The sequence below is a fragment of the Falco rusticolus genome, chromosome 8, assembly GCF_015220075.1.
Source record: "Falco rusticolus isolate bFalRus1 chromosome 8, bFalRus1.pri, whole genome shotgun sequence".
Classification (NCBI taxonomy): Eukaryota; Metazoa; Chordata; class Aves; order Falconiformes; family Falconidae; genus Falco; species Falco rusticolus.
This window is the reverse complement of record NC_051194.1, coordinates 16,157,536-16,178,293: the sequence shown is the minus strand read 5'-3', so window position 1 is coordinate 16,178,293 and position 20,758 is coordinate 16,157,536. Positions and strand designations below refer to the sequence as shown.

The window sequence follows — 20,758 nt, the reverse complement described above, 5'->3', positions numbered from 1 at the left end:
TCACAGCTGCCTAATGGCTGGCAGCAAGTGCCAGATTTTAAGGAACCATCAGGTGACAAAGCCTTTGCATCTAATAAGGAGAGGTGGGAAAAATGCTATCAAGGAACACACTCTATTTGCTAGAAAGGGAGAGAAGGAAGATGCTTGGAAAACTTCATTCCAGGTATTTTCTTATCATTTCCTCTAAAGGAAGAAAGGAAAAATAAAACCTCTGCTACCACCAGACTCTCCACACCGCACCTGTGCCTCAGAACTAGCACCACAAGGCAAAGGAGCCCTGGCTTACACCTTTGTCTTTGCACCTAAATAGGATGCCAAAAGTTGGGCATTTGTATATGATGTTTGTTTATATAACCAAGGTCATTAAAAGTTGCTTCTACTATACATACCAATGCATTACATCCATCTTGTTAAATCTCTGCTTCTCACTGGGAGAGCACTGTGCTTTAAAACTTGCAATGTATTTTTTCTGAAATGTTCTTCCTACCTATCATGGGAAAAGATTTTCCGGCAGCCATTAGCTACAGCCATTTTCACATCTCATTTTAACAAGCTATAAAAGCAGAGCAACATGCCAATTACATGAAATAAATAAAATGAGTGGGTACAAGATGGCTAAGAAAACCTCTTGCACTGCATATATTTGTTAGAGAGCGTATTAGGGTTTCACTAATGCATTTATAATCCTGCAGAACAGTCTGGCACATCTGCATCTTCAGTACAACAGAACGGCAAAGATGATACAATCCTCAGAGAATTTCTATTTGAAATAATTTTAGATCTGTTTTATGTATACCAAGGAAGCTGCCAGTCAATCTGATCTTCAAACATGCTGAACTCCACAGAGGGAACTCTGGTAAACTGCAGACTGTTCACCTAAATGCATTTATTTTAGCAACATGAAAAGTAGTTGCTGTATTTGGCTAATAATACACTGCACATTTGGAACTTTGTTAAATACCTTAATTGTGTGGCAGAGAATAAGGCAGTTAATTTTCACAAAAGGACACAGAGGTGAATTTTATGTCTACATCTCTGAACTAAATAAGTAAATTCACTGAACATATGGCTTATTAAATTTAATAGTTCCTTTCCAAGATGATTCTGATTGCCATGTTTTGAAAGATAGGATTTAAAAAAAAATTCTTTTGGATATTTGCCGTTAAGCAGATATGCCATCTGTCTCCCCGAAAGAAAAGAAACCCAAGACTTTGATTACTATTTTCCAAACCAAGATTTAGGGTAATGTATTTCTAGTACACTGATTAACTAGATCTGACATCACATCTTGGACCTGTTTATTATTCTTTTTCAAAGAACTACCCACACACATGCACAAATGTACTACACGATGTACGATGCAAGAACCATAAGGAAGCACCATCACCTCTTGCATCGCTTTCAAGCACTGTTGGTGACACCGTGTTATTCAAATAGGCATCTTGTATTTTCACTCAAGTTTTAAGGAGACAGATGTCTGAAGCATAATACTCCAAACTGGACTTAGAATTACTGTCATAAAATGCTCACATTAAAAAAAAGAAAATAAAAAAGGAAGGCACTCACAAATTGTAAAAATATATACCATAAATAAGAACTGGACCAAGCAGATCACACAAATTCTATATATCAAGGGAAAAAGTGGAAGCCTGACCGTATGCCAAGTTCTTGTAATTTGCATATTTTATACTTCAAATACTCAGAAGGCCAACTCATTTTTGCTGTCTGGTTATTTTCTAGGGAAATCTTTTTTGCTAATAGCCTTCGAGTCAACAGAAGCAGTAACTCGCCTGTGTCCAAACCAAAATGATTATTTCATTCCCACCGATAAAAGTATAGATTATGTATCTACCTGTTATGTCACCAAGTGTCCCTTTCAAATCCAGGTGTGAGGTGGGAGAGAAGCCCAGGAGCAGCAATCAATGGGCTGCCGGCCCCTCATCGGTCAGAGGGGGCAATAAGGTAACACAGCCATTGCCGCCGCAGACATACTGCACAGCTTGGTCCTGACTCAGAAGGTGAGCATTACTGTTCATTTAAATCACGTCAAGCTTCAGTTGGGACTCTGGGGCATATTATGTTCATTACTTTACAACAGAGCTGAACAAAAATAAACCCTATATATAGCCAAAGGCATGGCGGAAAACCACAAGTGGCAAAAACCCAAACGTAAATAAAAGCCAGGTTTTATCACCCAAGACCTATGAATACTACAGACCTGATTTATCGGTACAACACTTTTCTGCTGTTATAACAGCTGTATTAATCAAAGCATTACCCAAAGCAGCTTCCAAACCAGAGCCTGACTCCTAACTCACAGGGTCTCACATGGTGGGGGGCAGCCCCTGTGCCCCTGCTCACCATGGTGACTGCTCCCTTTTCTGCATGCTACAGGCACAAATGGGTTACATGAAGGTTGCAATGATGTAAAAAAAAATGGTTTAGAAGTTGCATTTTTGGCTAATCTTGTTTAAAATTTTCTTTTGTCCGGGGACAACAAAGCCAAAGCAGAGGCTGGTGTATCCCCTAGGCGGGATGCCTGCCCTCCACCTGGACAGAAGGGATCTGGGTAACACCTGGATGACTTGCAACAGCGTATGAACATCATTTAACACCGTGGCACTGCGAGAAGCACAGCAGCAACAGCGCAGAAGCATTTTGTAGCCCTGTTAAATTAAGTACATAGATAATACATAACCTCATAGGGGACAAGAGGAGGGTTGTGATACAGCTGGACACACGGGGCACAGGGAAAGACGTGACAGAAGTAAAATCCACAGGAACGAGCGCTGTAGAACAAGCAGGACAGGTGTCCAGAGGAATGTAAGTCTCCATAACATAGACTATGCTGGGAGCAAATGAGAGCCTTGCTCTTGGGAGAGGGGGACAAGAGGCAGAAAAACACCGAGGAAGAGTGAGAAAAATGGGGGAAGATAAAGTCACTGACTTTGGTGCCAGCCCCCACCCTCCCAGCCAGCCCCGGCAGCCGGCAGCTCAGCCCTGCGCACGCACAGCCAGCACCAAATCACAATCAAGACCTGGATGCTTACTGCTAATGAATACGGATCCAGTAGAGTCATGTTTTGAACTTTCAAACTGGCCAGTCTGTCAAGCGCCCCCCTAACCTGTAAATAAACATACTTCAGCCGGGGTTCAGCTCCAGCACACACGGCTGCTTGCACCGGGAGTTCTGAGTCACAGGTGATGTACCAGCCCAGCCTGGTACAGAGCGTCGCAGGCACCTCTCCTCTAATGCAGAACAAGAGAAAAAGAGACAAGGTGCAGCGCAACGCTGGGACAGCACCAGCCGAGGGGCTGTGCAGTACCATCACCCCCTCAAAGGGCATCCTTAATCAGGACATAAAAAGCAGGAATGCTCGGAGGCTTGCTAGGCGCTGCTTTAGGTTTGACTCAAGCACGTGGTGTGAACGCAGTTCATGTGCTGCCTGTTATGGTCCCATGCGAGAGCGTGCATGGGTGACAGATAATAATCCTTACATAAAAAAATTACCATGACATAATTTTTCTTCCAGATATTTGATCTGGAGTATGATTTGGAGTACTCGAGCACGTGTTTACCTTGCATGATGATATGCTATTGCTAAATAAAGGTTGCGTGGCAAGGGCTTTGTAACATCTCTTTAATAACAGCAGCTGAAATGGATTCACCTAACGGGATGGATCTTTCATAGAAATTCTTGTACAAAATTGTCAGAATTCACTTACTTAACTTTATGTTTCAATAGCATAAGAAAAAGCCTGTAAAAAACATTACCTTTGTTATTTTCATTCCTCACCCTTCAGAAACTCCATAAAAGATGTGTCAACTATTTTGAGACCACTGTATACAGAACTAATTTTACCCAGTTTGTAAATTTCCCAGATTGATGAATACTTTTTTGTGCACAAATCATTGGAGCATGGCCTACAAGCTAGTACACTTGCCATTGCTAGAACTGTGCATGTTTATTCTAGGTTCCATATCTAAAATTATTATATTTTTATAGCATTGCCATAAATTCACAATTTGCATGCATGCAACTTAAACTTTCCTTCATTATTATTGATGAATAATAATAAAAATGAAGTTACTTCTCTGATTATTTCTCAGAATCCTTATAATACCATTAGTATTATTTAAAATTTAAATGGACTTGAAGACCCAAGCTTTCTGTTTCCAATTCCTGCAAAATTCCTTTGAATTTTAAGATTTACTAAACTTGAGTACAGGATACTGTGCTTACATAAGCATCATAACAGCTCACAGAGTTGTGGAATTTACCTTGCCTTCCATAAAGAAGTAAAATAGATCTTGAAAAATTGGATGAACTGCAATGAAGACTATGAATTTAATTACAGTGTATCTTTCTTTTGAGGGACAGGCAGATAAGGCTTATATGGAAAGCTACAACACAAACTCCCCTTTCCTGCTGCTAGCTTTTGTGGCAGCTGATCTGTTAGAACAAGTTTCACTATATTTGTATTCTGATGTAAAAATTATTTACTATCCAAATGACAACTCCATTCACAAATGCATTTTAAGCACAGATGAGTCATATACGTTCTCACATAAGAAATGTGAAACAGAAATTATCATAGTATTAGGTGTTTTGGTCCAGCATCTGCCCTTGGATATGTATGTCTCATTGTATGAAAGTCTATTAAATAGCAGATTTTTTTCACAATTACAGAGTCAAGTCTATTGGTTATAATTCCTGTCAGAATACTGTATATATACATAGTGTTATCTGTTAGCTAAATTTCTCTCAGTGTTAAGAAAACTTTTTTTTTTTTCCCCTCTAAAGAAATTACAAGAAGGTATAGTTTTATCCACCCTGATTGGTATACAGCTTATAGTGCATAGGAAGACTTGACACCCAAGGCAAACGCTATGCTTCTGAACAGTCATTGCATCCCTCCTGATTATTTTATGCCAGAGCATTCTAGAAACTCTGTAAATACAATAAAATATCTGATAAAATAAAGTATCTGTGATCATATCAATAATTTTTCTCATCACACTCACCCTAACACAGTTCAGATTTCCGACAAGTGCATATGCTCTGGCACTTGTCTGTTGGTTTATAACAAACTTCTGAAAGTATGTTTTTAGGTCTATATCTATACTAATTTCAAAGTCACTGTCTACTTTCTCTTCTCTTTCCTTGTGCAAGTTTGTACATCTTTATAATACCTTCTGATTAATTTATCACATAGTAAAGATTTTAAAAAATCATTATACTTTTGATCTAAAAATCCTTATATTTCATCTTTAATATGTTCTTTCGAGAGGATCTTTCTGGAGAAGTTACCAAGTATGTTTTACTCCTCTGAGACCTAACAGTACTAACAGTAGAGCTCAAGTAAGACTTCAGGAGCTTCAAATCGCATTTAAAATTGTTTGAAAAGTTTTTGTTTGTTAAAAAAACCACAATTTCTTTCATGCTAAGAAAAACGAGAGTACTATTGCAATACATATGGCACAAGACAACTAACAAAAAGGAAATACATAAAACCAATATTTGAAAGAGTGTCAAAATTTGTCATCACAGAAGTGATTTGAAGCATTTCTAACATGCGGTTATTTCCTGAACTAGACTCAAATAAGAAGGGACAAAAGCAGAGAAAAGAAAAATATTGATTTCTTCAGATCGTTTTTCTAAGATGGTCATTATTACTGTAAGATGACCCGTTCCTCTATTTTTTTAAGCCATGCAAAGAATTCATCATACATAGGGAAAAAAACCCCAAACCCTCACTTTGCACATTCGGACTTTAATATTCTGCTTTATAAAGAGTGCTTTTAAGCCATCACATGTCAAACAAAACTAGGAGATTATCTGGAACCACATTAAAGTCTTAAGCTCAAAGCACTATGTTATATTTTTTTAAAAAATGCAGAAAGTGAGAATAATGGTCTTACCGTCAAAGAATAGCAAATGCCATAATATTTTTACCAAGACTGAAAATTACGGGGGAAAAATATGGTGAAAAATACCAGTAAAAGATAAAATATATAAAAAAAAAAAAGAAAAAAAGGTTAATAAAAATTACCAGGGCATTGATCAAAGCTGTAGAAAGTGTACAGCTACCTGGTCCACCTCCTTTACACTTCACCATGTACAATATTTTTTTTTTTAGTGATGCTGACTGTGAAGTCCTCAGAATTCTGTTCAGGTCCTCCCCCCGCAACTCTAGCCTTCAATTGAGTGTGGCAGTACCAACTGCTCCCACAATGTTTTCTCAGGGTCTTAAGCAAAACAGCTGGACTGAGAATAAGACAGAAAACACTGATTATTAATGTCTGCCTGCTGAGGTCATACGTCAGTCTTCTAACATTGAGCACAGGTATTTATCTTTTTTCTCTCTCAAAAAAAAAAGATACACACAAAATATCGTAATTGTAATCACACTAGGCTGCCTTCATCTGTCCTGATATCTAGGAAAGTAAAATGTAATGAATTAATTCAAACCACACAAAAATCTGAAAACATAGGAGAAATTCTGCTTTTAAATTAAAAACAGAAATATTAATTTGACAGGATTAGATGACATTCTGTCATCTAAGAGAGCCGATACAGTGGCCCGTTATGTATAGAACGTTCATTAAGTCCACAAATATAGAGTCCACAGGGGAGAGGACAATGAGTCCTGATTGAGACAGACAGAGGACAGGCTTGGAGCACGATCCAATCCCAAAATTTTGAATTAACCTCCATACAGGTACCCATCTTCAGATACTCTTAGGGAAGTCAAATTACAGGTCAAGAAATAAAAGTATCTCAAAGAATACAACCTGGTTAAGTATCACAATAGAAGTGGTCTTGAAGTATGCAGTAATTAGCCAGAAAATTAGAGGCGACAAATCAATCTAGATGATTGAGACTCAAGGAGTCTTTGAGCAGCTACCCAGGGATATATTGACAGAACGGGGCAGATAAGGTTTATTATTTCACAATAATAATAAATAATAATAATAAAATGAAAATGTAGAGAAGTCTGCAAAGGAAGGAAATGAACTAAATTATTTACATATATTGTTAGTTTTAGAAATAACTATGAAATGTGTAAAAATGAGAAAGAAAGCCAAACTCCATATGTTTGTCTCATTCACAAACACGTAATGCAAATACAAGTATTCAATCCCTAGCAATCTTGGGGCATTCACTGATGCATTAAGCCTTCAAGGTCAACAGCTTAGAAGGTTTGCTATAGTCAAATAGGTTATTAAAGGGAACATCGGCATTTATATATAGATGAAAACCATCAAAACTTATTCTCCGTATTGCTATAGCGTGTTGGGGTTTTTTTGAAAAGCAGATTACACACACGGTAAGTGAAAACATTTTTGATGGTAGATTACTACTTCCTTGCGCAGGTGTGTTGTTTTGCTGGCTGCCCTAAAGCTAAGCTTTTCAGGAGTTCTCTGCAACATCCTTGGACTCCTCTTTCCTTCGCACCTCATGTCCCACTACTTGTTTTCACTCATCTTTTTGCACTGCAGGTGACAATTTCAGCCTTTACCTAATCCTTCCTACCCCACAGCTTCTTCATATGCATTGTACAGAACGTTCAGAAACAACATTTTAGGATGTTACTGATGTGCTTTAATTAGGAATAGTAAGTTTAAAAGAAAAAAACCCAAGTGTGCTACAGAAGACAAACTCCACTCTGTTAAGCAGTTACATTCATTCGCTTGGGTTTTTTTTCCCTATTCATTCTGTGTAATAGAGCTTAAAGCTATAGCATTACGTGGGAGACACAAAAATAGCACACAACTTTTCTAAAATATTTCCCCTCTTTTGAAAGAAAACTGGAAAGAGGGGTAACTTCACTGTAATTCATCTTATTTCAAGTTTACTACATAGAAATATCTATGGAAAACTGATAAACCCATTTCTTATCTAGTACCACTCAAGTGTGGTTCTTTTTTTAAAAAAAAAACAAACCCACAACTATATCCCCCAGGAATCGTGATTACTCATTCTTACAGCTCAGCATCTGAGGAAACAGAAGCTATATTTTCACTCTTGAACGCTAATTTGATGTTGAGAAAAGTCCCTTAACCATTTGTGTGAAAAAATCCAACTGCTACCTTTCAATATTTCTGAATGACAGTCATGGCTCTAAGCAAACAAATGATGCTCACATATTGTGCCTTGCCTACAGGCATGTTGTTATAATTGAATGATATTATGCCTTCTTACAAGATGGTATCTCAGTTTCAATAGGGCAAACATGGCAAGGAACTATCAGTTTCCACAGGCGTCTTGAACTTCCTGGCAAATACAATTCCATCAACTGAACAGTCTTCCTCTCTGTATCAGTAACGCGCTACTGGAACGCCTTAGAACCACTCGAACAGTCGGTGACTTCCAAGGTATTTATAACAACTTCAGAAATTACAAATGTCATCCTTTCCACTGAATTGTTGCTCAGCTGTAAAATGTATCCCAGAGATGTTATTTGAAGGCCCTCAATAACACCAGGATGTTTCTTAAAAATTCAAAAGTAAAAAACCTACCAAAGCTTCCTTTTCCATCTTAGCCTATAGGAAAAGAAGCTCGATAACCTCATATTCTTCTTTCATTTACCTGGATAGCTACATGGTATATTTGGGAGCACAAAGAAAATACCAAAGGACAGAAGGTATAAATAAGAGTTCATATTGTGTAAATACAATCTGACGTATTCTGTGAATGACCTGTACCTCTGCTATGTTCCATGAATCAACCAAGTTCCGTGGAGTCCAGCTGGCGTAACGCCCTCCCTCAGATCCCATCACCTACCCACGGGGGGATGACGAGTGTGCAGCCACAGGCTGGGGCGGGCAGCTGACAGTATGTACAGGCCTAAGGCACTTACAATTTTTTTCTAGTAGGAAAGGGACCTTCAACTGGATGCCTCAAGGACCCAGCACAGAGTGCATCAGCAACGTATTTTTTAGTAACTATACCTCTTGATGCTACTTCACTTGCAAGTAAAACTGCCTCTTCTGACACTAGCATTGTTCTACCGCTCAGTACCGAGCGCCTAGAAACCTGAGGTTGTTTTTGGGGTAAGAAATGAGTTATGTAGAGTTAGTACACAATACAGTGTTAAGTGTTGTTAGCTAAATGTATTTACGTAAAAAAGCCAAGTGGATAACTAGGCAACAGACCCTTTTTAGGACTTGGTTGTTCCAACTACAGCTTGATTTTCTGAAAGCAACAGCAGCTGAGGAATTGAATCTACACACAGCTCCGCTGCTAGGTGTGCAAATTATTCTCCATAAAACCACTTTTTCTTGCCATTGCTTCACACCACTAATGGAAGAGGTACCCTTATGAAGCAGTACCGCTTCCAAAATTCAGTGGGTTTTAGCACAAGAGTGTGGAAGATCACAGCAATGGCACCCTCTGGTGACAAACAGTAACACATTATAATAGGATAAATTATTCAGCCTGGAAAAACATTTAAAGCAACTGCTTCATGTAAACCTATTACATGGAAAGCATTCCTACAGCAAGTTGCAAAATGTAGGCGGTTATTTTTAAGAACAATGATAACTAGCCTTCCATAGCAGGACACTTTTCTAAAAAGGCAAGTTCTTCAAAATGCTTCCCTCTCTCCAGTATCATCATAGCTCCCTTTTATGGGTTGTAGTCTAATCTCATGTTATTTAACCATCAGATAGCCAAACTATAAATTGGAAAACTGGTCCTCTATTTTAATCATAGATAGGATTTCATGTTCACATATGGTTAAGATTTCAGCATGGTCTCTGTAGTGCTACCAACAGCTTTTGAGACGTTGAAGAACATTGATGAGAGGTCTGCGAGCCAAAGACTTAACAGGCAAGTGTTTTGGATGTGGACAAACAGCTGCTCATAAGAAATCTTTCACTCGATTTGAAAGGCAGAATGTCAGCCTTTCTGAAGCACTGCCACTCATCCCCATAGCTTCTTCAAGCAAGAACGTCAGAGTCAGCAATTTCAAATGCTACAGAAAGACTGAACAAATACATATAAGTATTTCCCTTATCAGTGGCAAGGAAGGAGGCTGTCATAGAATGTGGGAAAGCTTAAACAGAGCTGAAAGCTCTTTTTAATCCATGTGAAATATAATGAAATTAAAAGTAAAAACAGTTGATTTCCAGATTGCTCCTATAGTATCCCACAAAAAAGGTCCAAGTCTGCCAGGAGCTCCTGCAAAAAGTTAACGTACAAAAAACTTTATTGGTACAAACTTAAAACTCAGACTCATGAATCAGATTTCCTCTCCTCTGACCTAAGGAATGGAACTTACAGCACATTTTTATCATTTGCTACTTAAGAGCTAAGCGAAAAAAAGTTTTTCTTAATAAAAGAGTAAAGTAATAATAATAATAATCTCTCTTGAAACTCAGTAATTATGGGATTATTTAGTTTTCAACAAGTTCTCTTTATTCAAATAGATGCATATTAAAAACTTTGGCACTAATAGAGCTAAGCTATAGTTGCCTATCCATTTTCTAACTGAGGATTAATTCTATTCTACCTGAACAAAATGTTACATTTCAACCTCACATGAACAATCGATTCAAATACATTGTCTACAACAAGCTGCCGGATTACTTGAAAAGAACCGTGTGCAGAATTTAAACACAAAGCGTATCAAATGAAATATTTAGATACAGTAATCATATACGTGTGTAGTTTTACACATAGAGCAAACAGGCATTCAATGGACTATCAGAGTTGATTGGTCAGACTCAGGCCAAGTTGCATAAATGAAGGGTTAACTAGAAAAAACAGTATGTACCTTGACCTGATTATGCACTAATCAGTGAAATATCCAAGTCTTTGTAATTAGGAAGATTATTAATAGTAGGATATGCTACATGAGAGAGGGTGCCAGTATCTGCCTTGACAAATTTAGAGGAGGCTTTTGGTAAAATTTCAAAGTCTTTTGAAAGGGAAGACAGAAAATATTTTCAGTGTATGGATTCCTGTGACGCGTGCTTTAGTTTACAAGGCAAATGTGAAATACATATGTTTTTTTGTTTCACCGTGACAAATTTTGTTAAACACCATGTACATAGAGGCAAACCTGCCTGCGAAGGTTTTATCGCTCATCAGCCCTTCACAATGCATTTATTACCAAGCTGGATTAACATTATCAGATACACATCTCTGTTATAGAAAAGTATAAAAAGGCATTATTCTAACTCAGCTCCACTTTGAACAAAGGCGCTGCCGCTTGCTTACCTGGGTGACCTGTATCATCTAAGTTTGCTTTACTAAAACTAAAAATTGAGAAACTGAAGAATGTGCTGTAATGGAGTTCTTGTTTAACATAGTTTCATCATTTCTCTCTAGTAGATGGAAAAGCTCATAATTAAAATATTAATTGAAAAATCTCATGGTTATTTTGAGGTGTTTTTTTTTAAAGTTCTTCATGTCGTGACCTTCACACAATGAGGTAGATACAGCTGCATGCAAAAGCTCTTTCCCTATGAATTCAGGAAAAAGGCAGCTAGCCTCAGCAATTTATGAACCCAGCTGCTGCAGTATTTCCCAGGTAGCCCTAATGCACCAGCCTGTATTTCTGTTTTCCTCAGTTTCCTGGCTAAATACTGGATTTCATTTCCCAGGTCTCCATTCCCAGTTGCCTTGATTCATGCAATTATAGAGGGGGCATTCATATAACCGAAAAAAGTCACTCTGCAGAGAGAGGCTGCAAACCAGGACAAGCTTCAGCCAGCTCCTTGTATGTTGTGTGGACAAACAGCACAACGATCCTGGCCCCAGCCAGAGCGTGGCACAGGCTGCTGAGCTGAAATCGGCAACACCTTGGAGAAATGGCAATTCACAAATTTTACAGTCACAGAAGCCCTGACTCAAGTGAATAGACAAGAAAATGACGAACACCCATGATATAAGACCTCACCATGCCATGCATAAGAGGTCTGGAGTTTTTATAGATTGAGGGGGGGGGGCTTTGGTTTGTTTTTTTGGGATTTTTTTTTTATTTGTTTGTTTGGGGTTTTTTCAGGTGGTGGTTTCTTGTTTGGGGTTTTTTGTTTGGTTGTTTTTGTTTTTGTTTTCTTTTTTAATACCAGCAATTTCTTGTATAATCATGAGGGCTAGAAATACATATACCTCTGGGAGACTAAAACCTGAGATCCTGGTGTACATTGCTCTGGTCAGCACTGAACTGAATGTAAAACCTAATGGCTGCCAAATTGCTTATTCAATAGCAGCTACAAGCAACCAAATATCATGATGGCATTTTTTTTACCTTTTTAGACCACCTAAGAAGAGCTTTCACTTGCCATGTCTGCATCCTTACTCTCTAGGATATCACCAAACACTGTGTTCCAGATAGTATTTATTTAGCTCTTTCAACATACCTGTATGTTTAGCATTACTTCCATTGCATCACCCTGCCAACCTACACTGCAGTGTTATTGGGTTATATTAAAATTGTAACAAATGTTTAAGATTTTATACACTGTCATTTCATATTCCTGCCTTCCACAAGGCTTTAAGGTTTGCCAGTACTACATATCCATCTTTGGTCCTTAACCCCATCACCTAGCCTCCCCCTGCACCGAATGCATAAGACATTTACCTGGACAAAATTGTAGTTGATGTGTAGTTAAGCCTTTAAAAGTCATTCCTGCTAGTCAATTCCCTCATTAGGAAACCACTTCCTATCAGAAGTGCCCTCAGGTTTTGAGAGCACATCAAAATTGGATCCACTTAAGCAACCGAGCTTTGATACTATGCTTAATGACTTTCTAAATTTGTCATTTGCAAAGTACTTTACAAGCCTTCCTAAAGAAGAGATGAAGCATGCCCATGCACGAGCTAACCTCCCTAGCTCTCCTTCTTAAGAAGTCTAGTTGATGTATGACGTACGCGATTCCATTTTCTGAGTATATGTCATTTCATTTAAATCTCATCATTTCCATGGGACCATCTGGACACTTTGCCAGCTATGAACAGATCCCACAACCACGGCAGCTCTTCCTCTCTCCTGTCTATCCCTCCTACCATTTCCAAGCTACCTGGGTGGACCTGGAAGGGAAATGGGTGCAACGCTCCCAGCCAGAACTAACAGCTGAAATTAGCACTCTCCAATGTAATACACAGTAAGGCTACAGCTTCCCTGCTTCTCCTGGTACACGAAACACAGATATACTGCCTCAAAATGAGAAGGGCATCTTGACTTCCCCCCCTCCCCTCCCAATTAAAGACTATACAGATCTGCTTCTACTGTATCACCATTGTTTAAACACCCCATTTTAACAAGCAAAGGATTTCCCAAAGGAAAAAGTGAATATTTCTTAGTGGGAATATTTAGGAAGGAAGCTTAATCTCCCACTTCTTTAACCCAAACAGAATTCTATTACTAGGAATGTTAAAACCTTCTCCTTTCAAACTGGGGACACTCAGGGACATTAGCATGCATACAACAAAACCAAAATCTTCTCTAGACTAGAATCACAGTTTCACCATAACCTTCTCTGCAAATTATGAAGTGTGAAATAAAAAGCTGAATAAAAATTAAAGTAATAAAATATTGAGAACAACATGTCAAAATTAAAACAGTAAAAATAAGAAAATAAACTCCTCGGCTGCCATCTGTCTGGTGCCTCTTTGTAAACTCCTCCGATGCAATAATATCTTTCCTTTTCTATTGTAAGTCTAAGTCTGTTATTCAACAGCATCCCAGGAAAAGCTCAGATTATACTGCTCATAAAATTGAAGCAACAATAAAATATGAGGTCAGTTTGAATTATGATATTTTTTTTTGTTTGCCTTTTTAAGATTTACTTTACATGTGCATTTGAGAAATTAGTATATGAAATCACCACTGAAAATTTCATAGCAGGGAAAAAGCAGAATAGAAAATGTAATTTCCCTGTTTTTTCATAAGATTCAATCAGAAGTACAAGACATAGATACAGTATCTTATATTTTATCTTACAATTTGCCCAATTTCATGTTACCTTATTCATGGCACTTCCCCCCACCCCCACCCCACCCCCCAATAAGGGATATGCAGACATGGTATTGTCTGGTATTCAGCCTTAATTACTACAGTAAAAAAACAAAACAAACAAACAAAAAAAACCCACACCCCAAAGAAATGTAAAAAAATAACAGAATTCCTTGTCAAAAATATGTCTAGCATAGCAAATATTGATGGATATTGAACCTGAAAATATCTGTGAAGCATCCTACACCACTTTTCCACGTGACTTGAACCTTCACACCTGGTGCTGGAGGCAGGCTGGCTCCAGTGGAGTACGGCAGGTCTTCCCCCGGAAGAAAAGGAGATGAAATAAGGAAAGGGAAAGTGCATGGCACTACCAGATTCAGTGTCAGGACTCTCCAGGTTCATTCCAGTAATGCACCACGTTTCCACACCTCAAAATGTACAGCTGGGCTCTCAACACAGAAACGGTTCTGTACATTCAAAATTATTTGCTTTCCATAGGCATTACCTACAAAGAGCTATCAAAATCACAGTGGTTTATTGGGGATTTCTTTAAAACAGACACACAGGTTACCACAGCATGACCTTGAACACTTCCCTTGTTTTGCTGAAGTTTGAGATTGCTTTATTCCTTCCCATTCATCCTTGTCTTGCCACTCCATTCAGAAATCCTACTACTAAGATAAAAGCATTCCTTGATCATCTTTTTGGTTTGGCGTTATTTTAGTAACATGATTTCAGTCCTGGGAGTTCTCCTCCCCCAAGACATGTTTGTTTTTCTGACACACAAATGTAAAACAGAAACAAATCTCATGATAAACATTTTTTGTTGTGTCACATACTACTAGTGATGTTATACATTATATAAAATAACAATACTAATACAAAAAGTGTTACAGGTAACGACCTTCTACCAAAAACCAAATATGTCACCAGCATAATTCCAGATGTTTTCTCTTTTACAACAGGAGAATTAACATGACCTAGATTCACATCAAACTGAAAGGCCTCCTTGCAGATTTTCTTTGGGTCTATGAATTGATTTCAGCACTCAGAAATATTACTGAGATCTGCTCTGAGTTTACACACTACTTTTCCCTTCTCCGTTCTTCCATCTAGGATTATGTCTTCTCTTCTGGATTACTGGTTTGCTCTGCTTTTCACTGTCATCTGCGTAATGTCAGTTGAATTTAATTGCCTCCCTAACAGCCTGTGTAACTGGTCACTCGGTAACCCTGAAGCCAGGGAAAGAGAAGACTACAGATCTGTTGCAAAAGTGTCCTGTGCATAAATCCTTCTTAATTATGAGTCTTCTGTTTTCATGGATTTTTAAATGGAAAGTTACTTTATTCTACAACAGTAGAATACTACTAAAAGAATAGTTTGTATTTTTGAGAAGAATGTAATTTTCAACATAAAAATAAAAAGAACTGCTCTCCTTTTAAAAATAATAGTAATAATACTAAAGCCCTGGAAGTGTACTTGCTTCAAGGTCACTACCCAAACATAACCAGCACCTAAGCTTTACCCTGGAAAGAAGAATATTGTAGGCTTCGGAAAGAACACATAACAATTGATGACAAACACTACTTTTGAAAAGTTTTCCATGATATTTTGGAGTAAACACCTACAGAATTTAATGAAAGGAAAAGAAAAATAAGCATTCAGGAATTCTCGTATGTCCCCTATACTTCGTACCTGCGAGTCCCCACAAATAAATCTCTACAAAGCTGGCATATGACATCAGACCTGATATTTCTGTTTCTATAGTGCTAATTGACTTTTTACATTTGTGTGTATCACAAAAAGATTTATTCACTTAAATGTCACAACTCAGTACATCATGTTGAATAACAATTTGGTGACACGTGCTGTTATATATTCACGTTGCCATCTCTACAGAAGAGACGGCCAGATCGAGACAGTAGTAAAAGCTGTGAATTAATAAGAATTTAGAAACTAATCAGACTTGTGAAAATAAAAGTGTTGCTTTTCAAACTGGATTGTCAATAAAGTGTTTTCTTAGGAAGAATTTTAGTATACAAAGTAAAACATCGAATTTATATGTTATTTCCATTTTTTCTCATACAAAGTGTTTCCATTATTTCAATTTATCTATAAGCATTTCAAACCAGCTACGTTTCAAGGTTCACAGAATTCTAATTTATGATAAAATTAAATCATACTTAATCTAGAAGTGCAGAAAATGGTCATAAGGTTTGTCAAATAGATTTGAATGGGAGGAAAATCATATTGTTAGAGCATTTTTTAGAAATTAAGCCTCCTCTGTCTATGCTACTTTTTTTTGGTACTAAAAGTACAAAACAGATTTAATTTTACAAGAAAAGTGAAAGTTAGGGTTTGATTTTTTTTTTAAAGCACAATGATAGATACTGCGATAACATCTTGATATAAATGAAAAAAAAATCACCTTTCAGACTTGAACGACTGTTTTATAACACAACAGTTGAACTGTATTGGGGAAAAAGCGTCAATGGTACTTTAAATAAATTCAGTTGTCTATGCATCATGAGTTCCCTTCGCTATTGCAAGGTTAGGCATAAATAGATAAAACTCTCATACCAAGACACGTCTTGTTTTATGCTAGTATCCTGCAAATCCGAAACCACATCACAGAGCACATTTCTCCTGAAGTACAGATTTCTTGTGACTTCCCCTTCAAGATGAATACCTAGGCGGGTTATCGATTTGCTTCTGAAGGACAGTGTGTTTATTATGTAGGAAACCACTGCTGGGCACAAGCGTGAGAAATTAATGATGGTTTTGTAAGTGTCCACACTGTGGTGCTGAACCAGTGGGGCAACTGTCAATCTATATGATAATGCATCCCAAAACTTCATAAAATCAGTGATGTGAAAAACCATTGATTTTTGAGCTAACCAGGATTTGTGGGAGAGTAAGACTAAAAAGTTTACTGAAGTTAACACGTCTCTGTATATAATAGTTGTTTCATACTTGCATGGTTTTTTTTAGGTTTTGTTTCGTTTTTTTTTTTTTTTAACAACCAAACATACAGAAACCCTTATTACAAAAACCTTTCCAAGGAAAAATGAATTCCACATACTGGTTTGCTTCTTGTGTGCTGTTTGATCACGTCCTTTTTCTCTTATAAACACCTTTGTTAGAAAAAATGACCTGTTCACAATGGATTCACTGCACTGTATTTCCGATTATTTAACAATCTGCTCATTATAAGAAAGAAAACAAAATGCAAGCAAACAGATTCATTCTTTTATCAATGTCTGTGACAGTATTATGAAAGTAGGTCCTGAGAGTAAATTTTCTCAGACAAAAGGTGTGGCACTGTGCTTCCACTGAAATGGAGACAATCACCTTCAGGGAAGGGAATTCATGCTACAGAAATGAATCCAAATCGTTCCATGACGCCAGAATGTCATTAGTCAGGTTTTTTAATTGCAGTTATGCACAGTAGCCTTATCAAAACTATACTAAAGTCAATGTAAGTTGTCATATTTTCTGTGAATAGTAGTAGGAAAAAAAAAAAAAAAGAAAGGAAAGAAAAAAGAAAAATCAATTACTCAGTCACTGTTTTGTTTTTTTTTTTTTTTTAAATACTGGCTTCCTTGTAGACACCATTATTAGTAAATACACACTTCCTCTTTGGCTTTGAGAAAGAAATGTATCCTGCTATGTCTACGCAGAGGAGATATTATTTGAAGATTCAATTTAAATCAACAAAAAAAGACTGCTGTTACTAACAAAATCAATTGCACTTTTCTGAACTTTTTTCTATCAATACAAGAACTTTAATTCACTCTTGCCTTGTTGCTTGTGTATCTAGTGCCTGGCACACTCATTTTGCTGAAACCTAGAGAACTGTCAGTAAGTATGAGGAGGAGCCTAAGATAAACAGCTAAGAAAATCCTCTTCTGAGAGGCACCCAACGTAACAAATTAAGTTTTATCACAAGTAGTATGCGTAGCAGAGAGCTGGTTTCATTAGCTAGGATCAGCTGCCTGAATAATTGCTCTCAGGGTATAATGGTAAGATTTCTCTTCACCTTCTCAGAATGGCAACTATCAAAACCTTTAGTTCATTTTGTAACTAAGCTGAGTTTGCACCTTCATCACCCTGCAGGATGGAGGATAAATTCCTGCAAATCCATTTTTCCTCTTTTTCCTCTTCAGTTCGATTTAAAAATATGTGAGCCCAGAAAATTGCCCAGGTAAAAATGTTTAACTGATACGTACGAAGAACGTGAATCTGGGTAAAGGCATTTGAAAGGACAGCTGACTTACTGCAGTTTACTTTAAGAATCAACCAATGTCTAGGTGTTTTGCCAGAAATTATTGTTGCACTGTCTAAAGTCTCGTTTCTATGAACTGAATAACCAGTACCAAATAGAATTGCTTTGCCTCAGTCTGATGCATGCTTTGCTTTCTAAAAGCCCCCAGTACTTACCAATAAGCAAACAGCAAATACATTTTATTTTTTTTACAATTTCAAAAACATGGAAAACCACAAAAAATTAGATCTGATTGTTACAACTAGTACCATTTTTACAGCTACTAGCATGTTGTAATTGTTAATATTACTTCAAGCTGATTATAAAAATAGTATATGAGAAACTATTTCAGATTTCTTTTTGATTCTCAAGTTTAATGTACTCTGAGCACAAACTTCTGTGAAAGATCACTGTGTGAAAAGTAAATTCTAAGATAAAACACAATATCTATCGTAAGATATACATGTAATAGTTTCCTGATATTGATGCTAAAACACCCTCAACATTAAAAGGCAGCCTCAGTCAAACTTTAAAGAATACTCATGTATTTTTCAGTATGATCACATTCTCATACATGTGCATTAAGAATATATTGAAGAAAAAGGCCTACCATTTTCCTCATCTGACTTATTTTCATTGTCGGAGTCAGTAAGTGTGAGAGCTGAGTTTTCGCGACTTGACAGACCGGAACTTCTCCTGGATTTGATCCCCCTTCCCCACAGCCTGATGGCATGCTCCGGAGACATTCCTCCCTCCGTGTCTGAGTCAGCATCAGAGCCGGTGCTCAAGGAATAGCCTTGGTGGAGTATTCCTATGTCTGAGCAGTAGCCGCTGCGATGGGGGGAGGGCTCACAGATCCCTAGCTCTGCAAGGGTGAAGTTTGTTCCTAGAAGGGCAATTAAAAAAATAAAAATTAAAATCATACTATGCTGTATGCCAAGCCTTTGTAATGAGTTACAGAGAGAGCGCTCTGGTGCGCAGGTCTAGGAAGACTTACCTAAAACGTACTGAACATAGTTAAAATGGATAATATACACAAAACAAAGGTAGTAAAGGTCTCTGAATTTTAAGTTACTCATTCGGTCCCAAAATATTAATCACTTAGCTATGTGGTTAACGTAAAGTTCATGACAACTGCTAATGACATGACTTGCTTTATTATGTATCTAACCTTATATTTGTAGGACCAGAGTGTAAGCTTTGAAGTTGAGCATTTGGTTCCATGAAAAAAGGTTTTCTTACAAAGCTAATTTTCTCATGCACAAGTCTTTCCCAGAAACAGGAGTTTTAATTCTCATTTTCACACAGTTTCCTATTTCATAGAAAATAAGCAATTATTTGGGAAAACAGTTTACAGATAAGGATCACCTGAAAGAACACAAACCTACCAGCGACGTGACACGAAACCTCGTCGCCAGTTTTGCATTTTTACATTTGGTGAGATGGGTCGTTTGATGTCTGCTATAGAAACCAAGACAGACCTCAGAATCATTGTAATTGTTTTCTACCTTTTTTCATCATATTCAAGAAGAAAGCGTGCATTGATACCAAAATCAGGAGGTCATTTGGTTTAAAGACAAAACTTTCAGGAACAATGTCAAAACATGTGACCTTTAGCAGTTAATAACAACTCAGTGGACAGTCTCATACATTTTTAAAGCACACGGAGTCCCCCAGGGTTCTCAGAAAGTATAGACTTGCTGGCTGATTTCTGCTTATGTATTTGTTTCCTACAGTAATGAACAGGATGGTAAAAAATATAGGGAAATATTCATTGGTCTCTAAGGCTTTCAAAGGTTTTGAAAAGCAAAGTGATTTTAGCTTCATTACATTAGCTAAAAATGAAGAACAAAGACTGAAATTGCTGACAGGATAACTGCCAATTATTTAATTAATTTCTTAATTCACAGGGAAACGAGATCTGTGTTTCTAAAACAGTAGTTTTATTTTGTCCGAAACCGGTTTATATTTTGTCCTTTTCCTCTATGTATCTATCACAATTCAGCTACACACTGGAAGTTCATACACTAAATAATAAACACACTTAATTGTCTTCTATTAATTAAGATATGAATTGGATTGATTTTTTAATATATATATATATTTTTTTTTCCAAATTCCACAATATAATACAGTATTAAATCTATCTGGTTCACCTAGCTGTATCAGCCTTCCCCAGCCTCACACCGAGCTGTTAAAGCATTTTGTTGGATATGGGATGTACGCTCACACCTACAGAAAGCAAAGCTGGGCTCTACTTAACATTTATTCCTAGAGCTTATCAAATAAAAAAAAATAATAATAATTTGGTTTTGAAAGGCTGAGCTATATCTTCATCCAATGGCTAGACAGCAACACTGAGCATGGCAAGAGGGAGACGCTCTCTGTCACCCCCAGTTAAGCCATAACTGGCCAGCAGCAAGAGAAGCCAACAACATCAGGTAAGGAGGTATCACCAACTGGATGCTTCTAAAGGAATGAAGCATTTAGTGGCAATGTTTAAAAAGAATATAAAAAGTCTGA

The 20,758-nt window shown here is 37.3% G+C and overlaps 1 protein-coding gene across 3 annotated transcripts in view; it reads right to left on the bottom strand.

Annotated features, from left to right (window-relative positions):
* Positions 1-20,758, bottom strand: part of TENM2 (teneurin transmembrane protein 2) — a 698,113-nt gene that overhangs the window by 474,899 nt on the left and 202,456 nt on the right. For all 3 annotated transcript variants that reach the window (XM_037398907.1, XM_037398909.1, XM_037398910.1), the window contains exon 4: positions 18,846-19,121. In XM_037398907.1, the coding sequence (XP_037254804.1) occupies positions 18,846-19,121 (276 nt within the window). The remainder of the gene's footprint in view (positions 1-18,845; positions 19,122-20,758) is intronic.